The sequence below is a fragment of the Augochlora pura genome, chromosome 5, assembly GCF_028453695.1.
Source record: "Augochlora pura isolate Apur16 chromosome 5, APUR_v2.2.1, whole genome shotgun sequence".
Lineage (NCBI taxonomy): Eukaryota > Metazoa > Arthropoda > Insecta > Hymenoptera > Halictidae > Augochlora > Augochlora pura.
The window spans coordinates 14,373,702-14,393,198 of NC_135776.1; the positions used below are offsets into that span (position 1 = coordinate 14,373,702).

The 19,497-nt window shown below is 36.5% G+C and overlaps 3 protein-coding genes and 1 long non-coding RNA gene across 8 annotated transcripts; 2 read left to right on the forward strand and 2 right to left on the reverse strand.

Moving 5' to 3' along the window:
* Positions 1-30: 30 nt before the first annotated feature.
* Usp20-33 (Ubiquitin specific protease 20/33) lies at positions 31-4,840 on the forward strand. Its single transcript, XM_078181391.1, has 4 exons — positions 31-1,001; positions 1,080-2,834; positions 2,921-3,192; positions 3,425-4,840. The coding sequence occupies exons 1-4, from the start codon at positions 589-591 to the stop codon at positions 3,724-3,726; spliced, it is 2,742 nt and encodes a 913-aa protein (XP_078037517.1). The 5' UTR covers positions 31-588; the 3' UTR covers positions 3,727-4,840.
* Positions 4,841-6,186: 1,346 nt separating this feature from the next.
* On the forward strand, positions 6,187-14,207 carry Vgat (vesicular GABA transporter). Of its 3 annotated transcripts, XM_078181400.1 has the most exons (6): positions 6,187-6,269; positions 7,007-7,300; positions 7,577-7,709; positions 7,822-10,744; positions 10,856-12,036; positions 14,108-14,201. In XM_078181400.1, the coding sequence occupies exons 2-4, from the start codon at positions 7,023-7,025 to the stop codon at positions 9,004-9,006; spliced, it is 1,596 nt and encodes a 531-aa protein (XP_078037526.1). In that variant the 5' UTR covers positions 6,187-6,269; positions 7,007-7,022; the 3' UTR covers positions 9,007-10,744; positions 10,856-12,036; positions 14,108-14,201. The 3 variants fall into 3 exon arrangements, with proteins under 3 accessions (XP_078037526.1, XP_078037524.1, XP_078037525.1); XM_078181398.1 differs by lacking the exon at positions 10,856-12,036 and having other exon boundaries at positions 14,108-14,207; XM_078181399.1 differs by lacking the exons at positions 6,187-6,269; positions 10,856-12,036 and having other exon boundaries at positions 6,821-7,300; positions 14,108-14,207.
* LOC144470367 (uncharacterized) lies at positions 6,699-7,761 on the reverse strand. Its single transcript, XR_013494102.1, has 3 exons — positions 7,365-7,761; positions 7,051-7,285; positions 6,699-6,823 (listed from the first exon to the last, which is right to left on the reverse strand). It is a non-coding gene; the product is annotated as an uncharacterized LOC144470367 (long non-coding RNA).
* A 349-nt stretch (positions 14,208-14,556) lies between the features above and the next one.
* On the reverse strand, positions 14,557-18,552 carry Edem1 (ER degradation-enhancing alpha-mannosidase-like protein 2). 3 transcript variants are annotated; one of them, XM_078181397.1, is made up of 4 exons: positions 15,921-18,552; positions 15,363-15,815; positions 15,182-15,281; positions 14,557-15,068 (listed from the first exon to the last, which is right to left on the reverse strand). In XM_078181397.1, exon 1 carries the CDS (start codon positions 18,038-18,040, stop codon positions 15,938-15,940), a length of 2,103 nt encoding a protein of 700 aa, XP_078037523.1. In that variant the 5' UTR covers positions 18,041-18,552; the 3' UTR covers positions 14,557-15,068; positions 15,182-15,281; positions 15,363-15,815; positions 15,921-15,937. The 3 variants fall into 3 exon arrangements, with proteins under 3 accessions (XP_078037523.1, XP_078037522.1, XP_078037521.1); XM_078181396.1 differs by having other exon boundaries at positions 15,182-15,278; positions 15,363-18,552; XM_078181395.1 differs by having other exon boundaries at positions 15,363-18,552.
* Positions 18,553-19,497: the final 945 nt, after the last annotated feature.

The following is a 19,497-nucleotide window of genomic DNA, read 5'->3' on the forward strand; positions in this document are numbered from 1 at the left end:
CAGAACGGATAGTTAGCTTCTTGTTGTCATGTTTCTTATTCTTTGTTTTATTGATAACCGTTAAATGCTGTGTTTTTATAAACAAATACATTCAAACTACGCGCGCCACTGTCCGAACACGTACATTCTTTAAGCATTATTTTCTCCTTCATTAGATTTCAAATATTACCGCGCATTCTAATTGCTCGCATTCGAACTTTTCTTGCTCTATCATCCAGAATGCTAGTGCAAGAAATGAAGATATCAATTTACAGAAGCGGCAACACTGTCCATATGTAGGTTCAAAATTTCGGGGTCACGAACATCAAAGGTTCCGACAGCAGTTTCGTCACTGTAAGAATGCTCTGTGATTTGAACATGTACGTACAAATTAATTTCTTCAATACAACTATCTTCAATGACAATCGTTTTCGTGGATAATGTTCGATCACCAAGAACGACATGTTTCGATCAGGTTAGAAAATGATTGTAATTTTAGACAAGTTATGTGTATGTCAAATTTCGGACGGATGTAAGAAGCTAAAAGGTACGCGCAATTTCGCGTTCTATCATTAATAAAAATTGTCAAGATAAAATATTGAAATCCAAATGCCTCTCATATCGAGAAACTGTCTTCACATCGCCAATCGCAGTGATCTCGCATTTATTGAGACCATTGTGTCTCAGAAGGATGAATTTGTAAAATGTAGTGAATGTAACACGGATGGGCCTAATTTATGGTTATGCTTGTTTCCTGACTGCCGTTGGGTCGGCTGTGCTGAAACGCACTTAGACCACAGTACTGTACACAACCAAAAATTTCCTACTCATTGTGCTCATATGAATCTTTCTACAAGCCGTATATGGTGTTATGCTTGCAAAAAGGAAGTTATAACTACACCGTGCGGATATTTTCCTGCACAGTTGGATATTAAAACACAGAGTAATAAGTTCTCTGGCGATGGTCCTGGCAATGTGGATTGCAAGTTTGATCAAGATCTTAATAGACTCATATTGGACAAGTGAGTGTGACTTTTTACTTATAGCTTTTTTAACATGCCTATTAAATATAAATTAATCTTCTATTTTATGAATGATAGATTTTATAGTGAACTCATGAACAGAGCCAGTTATGAAAAGGATGGTATGTTTCATGAAAAATCTGGTGACTCTCCTGACAGTACCGATTCAGATGAAAGTAAAGATTTCTCTGGAAAACCAAGGGGGCTTGTTGGCCTTCAGAATATTGGAAATACATGCTATATGAATGCTGCATTACAAGCTTTATCAAATGTGCCTCCTTTGACACAATTTTTTTTGGATTGTGGTCACATGGTTAGCTATATGTCCAAAGATAGAAAACCTGGTTTAAGTTTAAGCTACCTGAACCTTATTCGTGACATGTGGAATAGGAAAACAAGAGGATATGTTGTACCACATGGAATATTGTCTGGTATTCGTACAGTTCATCCAATGTTTAGAGGATATCATCAGCATGACACTCAAGAATTTTTGAGGTGTTTTATGGATCAGTTACATGAAGAGTTGAAAGAACAAATAGAAGATGATCGTGATAACATATTAAGATTAAAGGGACTTGGAGAACAGTCATCAGATGAAGATGAAACTGAAATGGATGGAACTGGTTCTAGCCAGTCCGATGCTGAATATGAAACATGTGATTCTGGAGTAAGTGAACAGAGTTCACTTAGCGATGAAGGTGAACGTGGTACAAAAAGAAGATATTCTCGAGTATCTCAGTCAGAAAAATTAAGAAGTAAATTTACAAACAGAAGTATCAAAAAATCAACAGTAGATCAGCCTTTTGTTCCACCTCAGAGATCAACACAAAACTCGCCTGTTAAATACAGGACAAAAAAGCAAATGAAAACTCGAAGTATCATTAGCGATATATTCGATGGGAAACTATTAAGTAGTGTGCAATGTTTAACATGTGATAGGATTTCAAGAAGAGTAGAAACGTTCCAAGATTTATCATTACCCATTCCAAGTCGAGATCACATTGATATGTTGCATCAAGGATCTCTCACTCCACAAAAGGCAGGGCCATGTTCAGATGTTGTTTATGTGACCAATCAATCTGGGTGGTTGTCATGGTTTTTGCAATGGATGCGTTCTTGGTTCTGGGGTCCAGTTGTTAGTCTTCACGATTGTCTCTCTGCATTTTTTAGTGCAGACGAACTCAAAGGTGATAACATGTACAGTTGTGAAAAATGTAACAAGCTGCGTAATGGAATTAAATTCTCCAAAGTCCTAGAACTGCCTGAAATATTATGTGTCCATTTAAAAAGATTTCGTCACGAACTAATGTTTAGTTCGAAAATAGCAAATTACGTTTCATTTCCATTGGAAGGATTAGATATGCGACCATATTTACACAAAGAATGTGTGTCTAAAGTAACTATATACAATTTAATATCAGTTATCTGCCATCATGGAACTGCTGGTGGTGGTCATTACACATGCTACGCGCTAAATCCTATTGTTAATAAATGGTTTGAGTTCGATGACCAATGCGTTACTGAAGTTTCACCTGAAACTGTGAAGCATTGTGAGGCTTATGTGTTATTTTACAAAAAATGGTCACCAGAGATGCTGCAATTACGCGACAAAACCATAGAATTGATGGAAATTTCCTCTCTAGAGTTATCCGATTTAAATTTCTTTGTATCTCGGCAATGGATAAATCGTTTTAATACATTTTCGGAACCGGGACCTATCGATAATTCTGATTTTCTTTGTCCACACGGTGGTGTAAATCCTGTTAGAGCACAATTTGTAGATAAACTCAGTATGCCTATTCCACAAGCAGTTTGGGAATATTTATATAATACGTAAGAGAACATTTAAAATATTTTACTATTTTCTACTGTTTTGTCCTTATTTTATTTATGGTATAATGGTATTATCCATATTACAGTTTTGGAGGTGGTCCCGCATGTACGCATTTATATCAATGTCCAGGCTGTGAAGAAAAATATGAATCATTACAAAAACGAAGGAGTTATGAAATGGAAGTATTTCAACGACTAACTCACAATACTGATAATCCAACTGCTATTTATGGACTAGCTATGGCATGGTTAAGGCAATGGCAAAGTTTTGTACGGGGTAAAGAAACACAGCCACCTGGACCTATTGATAATAACTCTATTATAATAAACAAAAATGGTCAAAATGTTCTTAAAGTGGGTAAGTTTCCAACTGAAAAAGATTTAAGATCTCAATATGATTATACTATCCAACACGTAATTTGTATTTCAATAAACACTCCATCACTTTAATCTTTAGATAATGTTCAAAATTTTTTTTGAAAATTTATGGAAGAATCATTTACTGAATGTTGGAATACATACAAAAAAAATGTTGGACAGTGTTGCATGTTACACGAGTAAATAGATTTTGTCATAAAAAATATTTGTAGGTTCAGATTATGGACAAATATCGGAAGAACTTTGGCAATTTTTTTTGTCAACCTACGATGGAGGACCTGAATTAATGTTGCATGCATGTCAAAGACCTGTCTCTGCTCAATCTACTCTTTCATCACATTCCACTTCAAATTCAATTGTAGATCAAAATTTTAAAACTAGTCGTACAGAGGCTAAAACCAATAAACTGTGCATGACTAGAAGTTCTGAAACAATATCACAGCAAGACAGTGCTATTGAAAGTTTAACTTCAGATAGTGATTCTCATCAAACACAAAGGGATGTTAGTGAGTAAAGTCATTGCTTTGATGTCCCCTAAGCTGTGTACACAAATTACCATTTCTACATGAACAGTAAAGTTACAATTATATTAAAAAGAAATTGTTAACTGTCATGTTTTAGCCGTGTTACAGATTGTCACTAACTTTGTAAAGTTGGTATATCTCCTTCGATAAAATCACTTGCACTGTACTGCTACTGTACAATGAATAGAGTATTTGTATAATGTTATGGAGCATTGTGCAAGCAAATTAAAATAATTCCTGTGTATCTTGTAACATTCACTTGGTGTGTTTTTGTTTGTCACTATGTGCAGTTTAACTGTAAATTTGTGGGTATTATGTGTATTTTGTGGGCAATTAGTTAGTACAAAATTTGTTACGAACTGTATTATTTAAAGACAAAATATTTAATTGTATCGCTAGTTCGAAGTTGGGTATATATTGTCATTGCTGATATTGTTATAAAATTTAACATTTCTTGTTTTTGTATATTTATTACAATGTTTGTATGTCATTCCTGCATATATAAAATGTAAAACTCTGTCCGAAATTACATTTTCTCCGACGTAAATGTGTTTATTTGGAACAAAAACATATACATATGTGTAAGTGGAAGACTGAAAAAACTAAATCGATTTAATTTAATGAAAAGTTTTAGTTCGTGCTGATACAACATACTGTGTATGACGAAAACCGTAACAGAACATTATAGAACGTTAGTAATACACGTAAGCTTTGCAATTTAGGAATCTCCGATAGAAACTTCAGAACGTGTACTGTAATCGAAATATTGTAATTAACTTGTGAATGCATAAATACGTACATCCTCGAGGTAAAAAAGCGGAGAAAAAGAGAGAAGGGAAAGCATTTTTCGTTGTGATCTCACGGCCTTGTATTGTTACCAGAATTATTGAAACCAATTGTTAGTATTTATTTTGTATACTAACGAATCTAATCGGATTCTACGCGTGAAATGATCGTTTATATAATACTATAATTTCTACAAAAAAATCCAAAGCTCGCAGGGACACAAACGATTGTAAAATTAATATGAATTATCAATGAACACTGTGAAAAATACCATACCTAAGATAAACAATAAACAACTGGTCCTTTTATTTATTCAAATTTACACTGGTTTTTATTGAAACCTTTAAATATTGTACCATAATGAAAAGTAAAAAGTATTGTATTATAAGTTCAATTAGAATATAAATGATGCTCACGTTATGTTTTAATGTTATTCTTTTGTATTATGCATTCTATTCTGCTAAATATGTTAATCAAAAGATAATTTATAAGTTCTCAATTAAGCGTCTATTTTTATATAGATCAAGATACTGAAACTGCGTCATCAGAAAAATTAAAATTATGTATATATGATGAAAAGCTCTATAAATGATTGTAATTATTAGTAACGGTTTACTGATTCTATATAACCCACACATTTGTATAATTTATTAACATAACAGTTATGATTAATACTTTTTTCTTCGATCATCGAAATTTACTTATACGTGGCATAAGAATAAATACCAACTTATCAGAAATCAATATGGTTAAATATTTTAGACCATTTGTATGTACGGCTCTATCGTCTTGATGACTCTATTGGTTGTACGAAAATTGAAACACAAAACTTTATTTAGAAATGATTTGTTTATTACTATTATATTACTTTAAGGTGTACAAATTTGAGGTATCATCTAGTAACGCAACTTTAATTTTTCTACATCGAGGTCGTGTCAAGGCGACAATTATTATATACATTTTAATTAATTTTCAATTGTCTACGCTCTACACGGTGCAATGTATAAAATATGCAGATTTACACGAATAAAAATGAGAATCCCTTAAAGAAGTTAATTTAAAATAAACATATACAGAAAAATAGTTTTCCCCCTCCGATTCATCCCTACAGATTATTTGAACTACCTGAAAAGTTTTTGCGTCACAAAAAGTAGAAGACGCATTTAAGGTGGCAATAAATGGACTAGCTTATATAATCGTTCGATCTTTTTATATTTGCAAAGCGGAAAAAAGGTCGAATTTACATAAAACCAACGAATGAAAATGCCTTGATATTTCGATTGTCGTTTACAATTTGAAATGTAGCCAGCTCTGGCGACCAGCCCCTTAACTACAGTACTGACGTGCGGAGATATGTCTCGTGGACAGCATCGATTCAGGCTTGCGCGGTCCAGGGATGCTGGCCATATTCCTCTGATTTCCCAATCCCTGTAACACGCCAACCCCCTTAGTCTATGTTGCGTTTGAGTGCTCGCGATTAGGGACTCGAGAATCGTGGTAGACCGTAGACGAGACCATGCGGTGTCGTAGCCCACGTAGTTAGACGATTTCTCGACCCTTTATTTTCAACTCTTTCCGTTCTCCGGGCCTGCTGCGACCCCTTTTTAGTTTAGCCGTTCTGCCCAACGGAAACGAACGAGCCATCCGCGCTGGAAGAGCTTCCGCCCGACGTCCGTGTCCTTCAGGAACCGTAAGAAACGTTGTCATCGCGAACTGGTCGGACAAATTTCTGGTTCGTCGTGTATCGGTAAGTGGAACCGACAGAGATGTTGATCTACACCTATATTCGAAACTCAGAAATGTCTTGTAAAGGATTTCAAGGGTGATATACCCTACATATTATAGCAAGCTAGAAAATTTCGATTCGCCTGGAAAGTTTCATAGAATATGTGCGAAGCTTTTTCAATGAGAGAGTTGCGAAATTTTCGTGTACGCTGTACCCTATTCTGTACACTCGTTCACCTTGAAAGGTAAGACTCAAGTGTTTCCGCAACAGGGAATATAATCGGAGAAGAACAGGGAAACGAGATGTTCTGCGCTTGCTCGTTGTTATGTTGATGTAGTTGCTGGTTAATTAAAACACTCTCATTTTCATTTCTACTTCGGTTTCGTTTCAAAATCTGGATATATGAGATCCAAATTAATTGGTGTCGGAGTATGTCGGTCACCAAACATTATTCTGTGTGCTAGATACTTTCGTAAGTCTTTTATACTTTTTACGTCACCTGCACTGTCCTCGATGCGATATATGAAACATAATCGTGCCGATGTTCTGATAATAGCCCTGCATCGGATTCCATTCTGTGAACGATAAGCGGTATATTATCGAGTTTCTTAACCCTGGCGATAATTTTCGCACGCCTAATAAGCGTTCGAAAAGAATGCCAGTGACGATACCCTTCTGCTTTTCTGTCAGTAGCAATTTCGAAATTGATTATTATTAAACCAGGAAAAGCAAAAGACCGTTTACCTATGTTTTTTTAGAGCAACGAGATAAAAAATGGCCAATTTCCGGGGATTCTACATACCATCCATCGGAGCGACCATCAATGTTGCCTGGGAAACAATAAAGTCGAAATGGCCAGAGAACAGCCCCTGCATGGAGCTGATCCGTGGTCCTGGCCAACAAGCTCCGGGACAAGACGGCCAAGGGCAATTCAAATCATTCGACGAGGGTCGCGATAACACCGAAATGATGACTATGAATGGCGATCAGGTTTATCGGGAACAGAACAACGTGGCCATGGCTGAGGATTCCTTTAGCTATCAGCGGAACGGGTAAATATATTAACTTGCGAAACAATTCGATTTAATGTCATTCATATTTTTTAAGAGTGCTTACCTTATATGTAAAAATACACGCGTTTCTATGCCGGCACTTAAGATATCTTGAAACATCATATAAATAATAATTATTATTATTGATAATTTATATATATGTACTAAAAAATACTGCTATTATCATTAGTATCGTTACTTGCCAGAGATGAAAAAATTGCAAAAATTCGCAAGTATTTGAGCGCTAGTATTAACGGAAAATATCAAATTTCATAGAGACAAAATGAGGACAGGAAGCGTTAGCAGCGGCGAGTTCAGTGAATACGACGAGGGTGGTGGCGAATTCGGTGGATCGGGTGTGAAAATTAACGAGTGGCAAGCTGCTTGGAACGTCACTAATGCCATACAGGTAACTTCCTCTAAAATTCCTAAAAAAAGGTTAAAAATCGTGGTGCTTTATATCAAAATATGTAGTCCTTGAATTTCACAAATCAGCTTAGATGCCCTTATTACACTTCCAGGGTATGTTTATCGTGTCGTTGCCGTTCGCCGTGTTACGTGGTGGTTACTGGGCGATCGCCGCGATGGTCGGCATAGCACACATCTGTTGCTATACCGGGAAAATACTGGTCGAATGTTTGTACGAGCTGGACACAGTAACAGGTCAACGTGTACGGGTCCGAGACTCGTACGTGGCGATCGCGAAAGAATGTTTCGGGCCTACATGGGGCGCCAGGGCGGTGAACATCGCGCAGATCATCGAGCTGCTGATGACCTGCATCCTGTACGTGGTGGTCTGTGGCGACCTGATGATAGGCACGTTTCCCGAAGGCGCGATCGACACCAGGAGCTGGATGATGCTGATCGGTATATTCCTGTTGCCGCTTGGTTTCCTGAAATCCTTACAGCACGTCTCCGTTCTCAGTTTCTGGTGCACGATGTCCCATCTGTTCATAAACGCGATCATCGTTGGCTATTGCATCTTGGAGATCGGAGACTGGGGCTGGTCAAAGGTAAAATGGACCATCGACTTTGAGAACTTCCCGATCTCCCTTGGCGTGATCGTGTTCAGCTACACGTCGCAGATCTTCCTGCCGACCTTGGAGGGGAATCTGATCGATCGGTCCAAGTTCGACTGGATGCTAAATTGGAGCCACATAGCGGCCGCCGCGTTCAAGTCCCTGTTCGGATGGATCTGCTTCCTCACCTTCCAGAATGACACGCAGCAGGTGATCACCAATAACCTCCATTCGGCTGGCTTCAAGGGCCTGGTTAACTTCTGCCTGGTCGTCAAGGCCGTGCTCTCCTACCCCCTGCCGTACTACGCGGCTTGCGAGCTACTCGAGAGAGCATTCTTCAGGGGCAAACCGAAAACAATATTCCCGACGATATGGACCGTCGACCGGGAGTTGAAGGTCTGGGGCCTCGCGTGGCGAGTCGGCGTCATAGTTTTTACCATACTTATGGCGATCTTCATCCCCCACTTCAGCATTTTAATGGGCTTCATCGGTTCGTTTACCGGGACGATGCTCTCGTTCATCTGGCCCTGTTACTTCCACCTGAAATTGAAAAGAAATTCCATGGAATGGAGCGAGGTCGCGTACGACTGCTTCGTAATTTTTCTCGGAGTCCTCTTCGGCGTGATCGGCGTATACGACTCGGGCTCCGCCCTGATCAACGCCTTCGAGATCGGTTTACCCTTCTGAACGATCAGCTGCGGTTCAGCTTCGTCGACTTTCGTTTCCCTTTTACAGGAACAAACCGTAAACGTTCTGTTTTAGAAGCTATATCAGAAACACCGTGGAACCGCAGCTCGCAGCTTGTCGGTCGATGAGCCACGTGTCTTGTTCAAATATCCACAGTCTTCCAAGATTCTACACACGGTACAAAATAGCGTCGTCGTGTCCAAGTTGAACGACTTTTCCGTTGTATCTGTCGTTTTCATATCCTTAGCCACTGTACGTACAAAACTTCTCACTCGCGTCGAGTCTCATCGATCGTTTTCACGAGGAGATTATTATAAAATCTGTCTCGTTTCAATGAAAAATTGGTCTACCGCTCAGAACAGATCCGAACCGAAGTTGTTTCATTACGTATTGGTTAGAAAAACATCGAATGTAGAACAATATTCTCTCGTGATCGCGATCGATAAGATCCGTTGCCTCCACCGCAGAATTTAGGAACGTCGTGTACAAAACGAAATATGGCCTCCCAATTTGTTTAAAGTAGACACTCGAGGATTTGTTTGATCGAGAGCTGTACAAACGTTCAGGCGTTTTGAGATTGTATATTTATATTCCAACCAGAACTCACACATATCTAGCAAATGAATCTATTTAAGTGGAGAAAGATTGAGAGAACGAGTGAAAACGAGAGAGAGAGAGAGAGAGAAAGTGAGTGAGAAAGAGAGAGAGAATGTGAGAGAACGATCATCGTAGAACAACAATCTATCCGCGATAATCTTCGGCTTCGGAATTGTCCTGCGTCTTCGTTTTTTCGAAAGTTTTGACAATGACCGTCGACATCAGGGGCTTCCTTAGGCAAAACCACCTAGACTAGCGCGCAATTTACGTGACAATATCTTTGCCTAGCTGTAAGTATATCGATGTCTTCCACGTGTGACGCTCGACAAGTGAGAAAACGAGCACGAAGAATTATTATCTACGTACAAGTTGACTACTGTTACGCAGGTTTCGGGATTTTATAATCGCAAACTGCGGATTGTGATTTCTGTTTGCGGGTTATCGACGATGCCGCGCTGAGGAGACGTTTGGTTTCTTCTTCGAGTGTTTGTTAAGGAAACTAACAGTTCTAGAACCTTCCTGATTACGGATGGCCCGCGAACGATCGACGATGATTGCCACCGGAAATACAAAACACAGAGTAGGGATAACGGTTCCGATAATTTCCAGTTGTAAGATGTCACTCCAATTTACAGAAGAAAGCAATGTTCGAAAAACATTTTTTAAAAATGTTCGAATATTTTTGGAACTTTTCACGTTATACTAAATACTACTCTAAACACTTTGTTCAGTAAATATGTCATCGAGCCGAGTCAGAAACAAATGTCGCTGCAGACGATCAAAATGATCTAGGCTTAAAAAGAATCGTTAAGTTTAATGATAGTGACAAATATACGTGTAGTAAATGGAATATTCAATGTTATTTGTGTTCGAGGATAAAAAGTATGAAAAAGAACACCAGCAGTTTATGACTCAACTGAATTAACATACCGGTTCTTCAATATGTCTTGGCCGGTTTAGCAAATAAACTATATCGACCGCGGGCCATTACAGCTGCCGATATGTTTCAATACAATTCTGTAATAGAGTGTCCAACGTCTCCTCATCGTTGCAAGAAAATGGAAATTTGTAGGCGCTGTTCACGAGTTTGTGCTGAGTTCGTGTAAAAGCGGAGTAACGGGTACTCTCAGAAGTTCTGAAGGTAAAGGAATAGGGCGGTGGAAAACAATAGTAAAGGAGACCAATTTAGGTTTTGTAGAGAAATTAGCCGATCGTTGAAAACTTCGGAACGATAAGTGAAATATTTTTTCAGGGGAGTCCTTTCAGGTAGTCTACGATTTATTTGTATCTGTCGAGCGTTCACGATATTACAACAAATTCACACTGAAGCGGACAATTCTCATTATGAAATATTTTTGTATGTTTACACTAATTTCCGAAAGAATTTTTCGAACTGCAGAAGCAATTGTCTGACAAATCGAGATTTTAGTTTCTCATAAATACGACAGTTTTCATATCGGTAACAGGGCGACCGATTCGGAATTAATTATTCCCCGAGCTTTTTGGGCAAATCTCACGTGACATGTTCCCGGAATCGATGGGAAAAATATTAATATGGCAAAAGAGTTTATTAGACTCTGAACAGCGCAAATGTAACACGTTATGTACGAGCGAGTACAATTAGTTATATAATCCAACGTCTTCCGAGACCTACATAGGTCGCATAGATCACACATTAGCATAAGCAATATGAATGTAGCCAATGCAGTAGTTCGATGAAGGTGACGGGATGATCTTTCTTACCGTTTCATTGATGCTAACGTTGTATTTCGTTATCAGTTCTATTTTAAAGACCATTCCAATTTCTGATTAAACATTAAGACAAACAAATCTGTCAATGTCAAGTAAAAGTCGTTTGGAAAGCCGAGAAGCAAATTGATTTTTAATATGACTTGTGTTGATTTATTTTTATGCAATAGAAGAAAAGAGACGCGTAGACGTGATCGATATTGTTTTTAAACGAAAGAGTAAAAAACAAGAAACGGATTAAAGAACATCTCGCAGCCGCAGAAATGTGTTACTTAAAGGAGATACGATAATATTTATGAAACGGGTCTTCCAAATGATGTTTTCCAGAATGATAACAATAATTACTGTACTACGATCTATTGATCGAAGGAAATCTTTGTCAATGATATTAAACGTTATATTGAGAGTTATAGGAGTTAAGCGTTAATTGTTAAGCCAATGATCAAAGATAACGTATAAGTAAAGAAGGAAGAAGTAATCGCTATTCGTCATTTAATTAGTTCTATCATTTCTCACGAAATCTTCTTGACCCTGGGCATCGGAATGGATGATAGACGTAGTTAGACGTGGTTAGACGTGGATAGAGGTGGATATAGTGGTCTTTTTCAAGCTGGTATTTTATCGGTACTTCAGGATGTAATTTAATACATCAACATCCGTCGCATATTGGACAGACTCTGTGTTGTAAGAAACGCTTATATGATATGCAGTGGTATTCATTCAATACTCCGCTCTGTTCAATCAGAGGTTCTCTATTGGCCGTAAAAAGTAGTACAGCCCTTTCATAGTTTATTGTTTACGCAAATTATTTATCGAAATATAAAGAACAAATGTCGCAGAACAACGCAGATCTAAAATAACAATAACACAATGTTGCCACTTCTGGTTTCTCCTTGCATTTAATTGTTCCTTTTCAATATTGATAGCTATTGCTTTTTGTACTGACAATGAGTATTTAATGATTGTAAAAGATGATCGTGTAAGTATATTCACAGCTGAATCGACGTAGTAATTGCGAACCTAGTTAGACAGACGCTAATACAAGCCTGGACACAATTTTCTATGGCTCAGAATTAATTTTCTTGTGTTTCAGAATTAATTCTTGTGTTTGAAAAATGATGATGAGTAGTAGCCAGTCAAATTATAGTACATGCACAATGTTTTCGATCTTTCAAAATCGGACGTAGAACACTGTTTGAAGTTTATTGGAAACCTCCATTATGAAACGTGATAAAATTCCAATGAAAATGAAGACATTCATTGTTCATTTTGTTTCTTATGTATAAAAATGTATGCCTGTATAAAGATCTGTTGGTCGAGCGAAGGATTACAAATCAGAAAGGCTAATAAATCATTTCTCCATACATCAATGCTACAATTAACACAAATCTATTCGTACTAGTATTTATGATTTAGATGCAATTCAATGAAATGGCAGCAAATGACTGAGCGGATTATTATTCAGAGGTCAAGCACAGAATATTCATGTGCAGTCTTTGAATGATTTAATTGATTCTTAAATGCGTTCGTATTTGTGCTATCAACAGCTTTCCTTTTCTAAAGGCGTTTTCGCGTAATATTGTACATTCACATCATTTCTCGGCAGGAAATCATCCGATGTTTTTGCCAAACCTTATTGCTTAGATTGGATCTCGCTTTCACAGAACCGTAATGCTTTCCCGCGGCGGTTGGTGGACAACCTCATTACTGTAGTAGTTAAATATAAAACGTATAGGCGTTATAAAACGATGTAAAATGGGCTTCCACATATACATAAATATATGTATATAAATATATGAATTATGAAAGACGAAAATACATTACCAAAATTTTATACGGGATCTATTCACTTCTCCTCGAATTGTACCTCTTTTTCTATTCCCTACGTTGTTTATTGCTTTATTATTACGCTATTGGATCAGTTTTTTAAAGGGAAAGATTAGAGAAAATCCTCAGAAATCAAACGCTTCATGATAAACTATTTACTATGGAGAGAGAAAAAAATAAAACGATGCTGCATTTACAGAAGCATTGCGTATATTTTTTCATGAGTAAAAAAAAGTTTTTGATGTCTTCATTTTATTCTTACAAAATTTCGTCTTAATACGCATTAAAAACTAACTACAGAATTACATCAGAGATTCGCAGATATAACAATATTATCTTTTATAAATTCAAATGACATTTCCTGCAAGGGCCGTTATTGTAAAGATGATAGTTTCTTAGTAATTATTTAGGGAATAATCATAGTGGGTTGGTACCTGTACGACACGTTCAGATTCGCTACATTAGCGCCGCGCAAATTTTTACTACGATGGTACGGCGCGTATTATCACAGACAAATAACACAATTTCAGTTATTTAATGAATGTTAAAAGTTGGGAGATTCAAAATATAAAAATATAGATATTAAGCGTTTCATGCTTTGGATATTTTTACGTGACGCAAGGAGCTGTCATTTACCAACCATACAGAATAAAATGTAACTAACTTTGCTTAAAAATTTCAACCGCTACGTTACTTATTAAAACTTTTCATTAGTAGCGTTGTTATTTTATATGCTATCATATCGGGAACATACGTTTTTTCATAAAGAAATTGTTGTATAATCTTATATAAAAATGACGTACCTTTAAGGAATTAAACGGGGGATTTTCGTAAGGAATTACTCACACACCCCCTCCACTAAGCAATATAACGTATTTAATGTTGATTCATAAATCCCCTCTTACTAATGAATATCCCGTATAAAAAGTGGTTGCAGATCCCGCTTGTTTCATTAAACGAACTCCAGTAGAGCATAAATCTGTTCCTGATACTATCAATAGTACGAAATTTAAACGAACTGCTTCAAAGTAAGTATATTGTATTTCTTTACCAACGTTGCAATTTCTAATATCTTTTAAATAACTCTATGTTTATATAGTCTCTAATTGTTTCTGTAGTATTGTTCGATTCATAATTTTGTAATATCTAATTGGTACTGCAATTTCGAAACGGGAAATCCATGTATTTAAATGAATATCATGCATTTTAAAATATCAAAATACTGTTTTCAAATTTCATTAAAATAAAATAAATATCGTCCTCAATAATGTTGAGTTTATAACAGTATCTGCAATAAGTGTATTCACTTATTAATTTATTTATTTGACTGGCACAATCATGTGACATGTAATTATATCTTGTTGACAGATGGACAAAAAGGGTAAAGACAATCAATCCAATGTAAGTAACCCAACTCACACGAAATCTGGGCCTGGCCATACTACGGGCTACCATGGAACTGGAACAAAAGCTGATTTAGATAATCATTCAAGACAAATAAATCCGGAATATCCCTCAAATCGGCGCAATTAAAAACCCACAATTAAAAAAGTGATCTGTAATCTTGTCACGTATGTAATGTATTCTAATTATGCTTGAATACATTTAATTTAAAAAAAGTTAAGCCTTATAAAGTTTTTATTATTCTTTTCCACGTGTCCTTAAATCCCGACACATTTTCATACAACAAATGTGTCTTTCTACTTCATTAGAAAATTAATTACACTCAATAAAATTCGGAAACTAACAATTTGCAAGAATAATATGTTATTATAGCAAATCGCTCTCGGCTGGCTGTTTTATCCAAAATCCCCAAGTCGAAAACTGCGTTCCACTCTGCATCTTAGGCGGACTTCGAAATACTTTTATTCTTACACGAGGCACACCGTCTAAAATAAGTATTCAATATCACTGTAATTATCTACTAGCAAAACACAACAAAATATTACCGAAATTTTCTCAAACATTGTTTTATCAAATGTAATTAATAAAAACACAATACCATCCTCCATAGTGTCCGCCTGAATAAATTTTGTTACAATATTCTGTTCTGCGTTCACGAATATTACCAACGCAAAAAAATACAGTAAACCAGCAATCTTCTGTAAAAATTAGAATATACGAGCAACGAGCATGGCAACAGATAAAAAATGAAATAGAAATGTTCTTCATACGCAACTTACCAATAAATCCATTGCGATCGTTATAACTGCAATGCCATGTTCCAATAGAACGGACTCTTTATGTACTGATAAGCAGTTTCCAGAGCATAACGAATTGATGTCACGCTTCTTTCATACGATTCCTCGTAGAGAAAGTTCCTTTTTGGTCTTGTGAAAGATACTGGAAACTGCGGATGATATCTATTCTGATTTCATCCAAAATTCTTATTCGGTTAGGACTTTAGAAACTCCTTTTTCATTCTAAGTTGTATTATCAGAGAGAGGAAGTAGGCCCAATATAATGACTTTCTCGGTCAGCGAGTTTGTGAGAAACATTTTTATTTCATTTTCTATTTGTTGCCTTCGGACTTCGAAATACTTTTATTCTTACACGAGGCACATGGTACATTTAATTATTACAAGATATTTTCTTTGTTCAACTTTTTATTAAATATTGATCGGTCATTTGTTTTGCTGAAAAAGTTTCTGGTTCAATTAAAATTATTTTAAAACAAATGCTATTAACAATAATAACAATGAAAGGGCGTTGAAATAAAAGCTACGTGTTTTAATAGGTACCATTAGTTTAAATATCATTAAAAAAATTCTCCAACAATTGATATACGTTGCAAGAATGATTGAGATTGACAAGATAACATATGATAATTCAATCTCGCGGTAATATTTGTCGGATATAAATTTTTTTTCCTGATATTTTCGAGTAATATTTGTGGTTCAAATCTCGTTGTTTTTGTATTAGTTTGTTTAATAAATGACTCTGTATCATTTCCCACAACAGGTGTAGAATAATGTCCATCGGATGTAGACGGCGTTTCAAAAGTATCGATAGTTTCGCTATCATCAACTTTATAAATTACTGAGGGAGGTGCAATGACTCGTACTTTTAGTGACTCGGGATTTCGGTTGTCTGCATTCAAATTATCTTCTTTCTCGGGTGTTATAATTTCATCAGTCTTATAATTTATAGGTGGCATGGGATTAACTGCATTTTTATTTACAGTGTTCTCTAGATCGTTTATGAAAGTATGTCTTATTTCTGACAGTTTTATAATTTCTATTGGTTGTTTACCATCATCTTTTTCTTTGCTATCTTCTTGATACAGCATATTCTGTTCTACATGTTCCTCTGCTTTTTGGTCATTAACTGGAATGAATTTCCATAATGTCGCTTTTTGATCAGAAAATAAATTCTGATTTGGATGACAACAATATAATGCTCCAGGATCTATAGGATGTGCTTCTGTATTAAAAATGTATCCCCCTGCATCTATAATACATTGACCCCATTGTGTTTGGATAACTTCTCCTTTCTGGCCGGAATTATGAATAAAATTATCAGGATCAAAAAGAAGATAAAGATATTTTGTTGTTTCTGCTAAAAAAAACGATTCCATCCTATCTGCCTTTCGATGGTCTCTAACATCATTTATAGTTGCATAACCACATGTTGTCTTAGCACTGTGTTGCAAACTTCTTAATATGTCTACTCCAACTTGTATTAAATAAGGATCACTCGTTGCTCTATACAAATACATAACTGATTCTATCAATTCTGGTCTTAATGGATATCCTTCTCTATTAGTGCCTGCTTCAGCTTGAGGAATATTATAAAATTCTGGAGTAAATCCAAATTGCTTCCAAACGCGGTGGTAATTATGCAACGATTTCATAGCATCTCCAATTTCTCCAAAAAGACTCAATACTCCAGGCCAATAAGCATCCAAAGACTGAAATACAGGTAAAGTGACTTGACCTTTTGTCATAGAAACCCATAGATGCCAATCTGCTCGACGGATATATTTTTCAATTGCTGCCTTATGTTCTTGGAAAATAGATGCCAACAATGGATCTTGGAACAGTAATGTGCCCTTTGCTAAATATTCAAAATAAGAATCTACACCTGCACCAATTCCTGAATCTTGGGCTGTCCAATGTCCAGTTAATACATCTATGTGATTACCAACAAGTCCAATATTTGATTTGTAGTAATGTAATGCTTTAATGGCATTCATGGCTACCTCTTCGTATAATGGGTCCCCAGTTAATCTTGACAGGGTCCCAAACTCCAATAGAAATGTACCTATGCCAGCCGTACATGTAATACTTGTTTCACCTTCAGGTACTCCATATTTTAAATTGACTGTACCATAAGGCATTCCTGTTGGAGTATCAAAAGCAGCAATTAATCTTTTAGCCATGTCTTCTGCAAGACGCAATAAGGGACCATTACATGGCCAGCCAGGTTCCAAATTGATGCCAGCTTTACGCGACAGAAGATGAGCACTGAGTAATCCTCCAACTACTCGTATGTTAGTTTCAAATACAGATACATTTATATTGTCCTCAAAATTTGCTCTACTGCTTATTATTTCTGCCACGCGTCGAAATTCGGAAAAATTACCCATTACGGCAAGAGTGTCCAAAGCATCGATAAGCGTCAATGAAAAGCTACCCCATGTATCGAATCCATCGCAACTCAACGAGCGAAGTTCGTCGTAAGGGTATGCATATACTAAGTAACTCGAGTAAGCATGATCGAACATGGATCGCACTTCTTCCCTTAGAGCGATTAAATCTTTTTTCTCGTACTCACGTACTCCATTTACTGACGACAAAAGTCCGATAAATAACCCTATACTAAGAACAGACATTTCCAAAATAATGTTCCAAATACTCATGTATATTATATTAATTGTGTTATAAATGCATGTGTAACGTAAAATGGTATCGTTTGAAACGTGACATTACTTAATGATAATATCAAATATATTTCGGTAACCGGCATCCATATCGGTACAACACGTTACTCGTTTTCATTTGTCATGTTGAGGGCTTACGAGTCGTAAGAACTTTAGAACCTGTTCCTTCTTGTTCAACCACTGTACGACGCAAAGGAAGGAGAAACGGTCTATAAGTAGGGGCGTGTCGTGTCGCGTTGCTCTCGATGGCTTCTACTCCTTTTCTCTTTCTTTCATGGATAGAAAAGTGGGGACAAGTTCTGAAGTTCTTACGGTTTGCGAGATCGAGTGAAACCCTCGCGTAAAATTAATGAAGACAGAGTTTTGAACATATAATAATGAACATCCAATTCCCCCCGCATTCCTAAGCAACACCCTACTCTCGCCAACGTGAAAACTCATATGTCCGTCTTCCATTACTAAGTCCATGGATCCACTCGTTTCATTTGTGCACCGTCCCTCCATTACTAAGTCTATGATTGTAACGAAATTACAATCACAATTGGACGATAGAGAATATCAACAGAACTTTTTATTTTACCTATGTATTTTTCACTTACGTTCTTCGGTTGAAGTGATATTTAATATTCTTGATTATTTTTTTCAAGAATTCATCTTTTTTAATTCTATTAAAACCGATTTTTAAGTATTGATCCTTCTTACCGGAATCGTCCGTCTTTACATTGTTTGAAGCCAAGACGAATCATCTATATAACGTCACAATGAACGCGAGTATCAACTCTGCTGTTTTAATATTCGACATTAATAAATATGCAAAAATACTTAGCTAATATCCAAATTAAGAGTTAAGAAGTACATGCTGATAGAAAGTTCTTTGCGGTCTTTGGAACAATACGCAGGCATTATTATTTTAAAACATATTTAAAATTAAGTTCACATGGAAATACGATGAACAATCGTAAATATGAGTAGATTGGGCTTGAAACCTGTAGCCATGCCAGCCAATTTGAATGGTCATCTTCACGCCACGGTGAACTATCTTCCATAAGTCATCTTTGCATCACTGAATAGAAATGGATCCTAGTCTTGTGTAGGGAGCTTAAAGATAACTCTCGGTTAAAGTCAGTAGTTGGCGCGGTTGGCGTCAGTACTGCCAACCGCTAAACATGATGAGAAGTATACTGTGTGAATATCCCTAGGAATTTCGGCGTCACTGTAAACTATCAAGGTTCATTCCCAATTTTCGAGATATAAGTGTGAAGTCCATACTTCGTCCATACTGTTCCATACATTCTTAGGTTCATGCAGTCACGTTGTATAAAAATCATTGTAAATCTGCCTTATGATATCTACTGTATGTATGTATGCATCTATGTATGTATGCATGTATATATGTACGTATATACAATCTTTGTATATATCCACATTCAACTCCA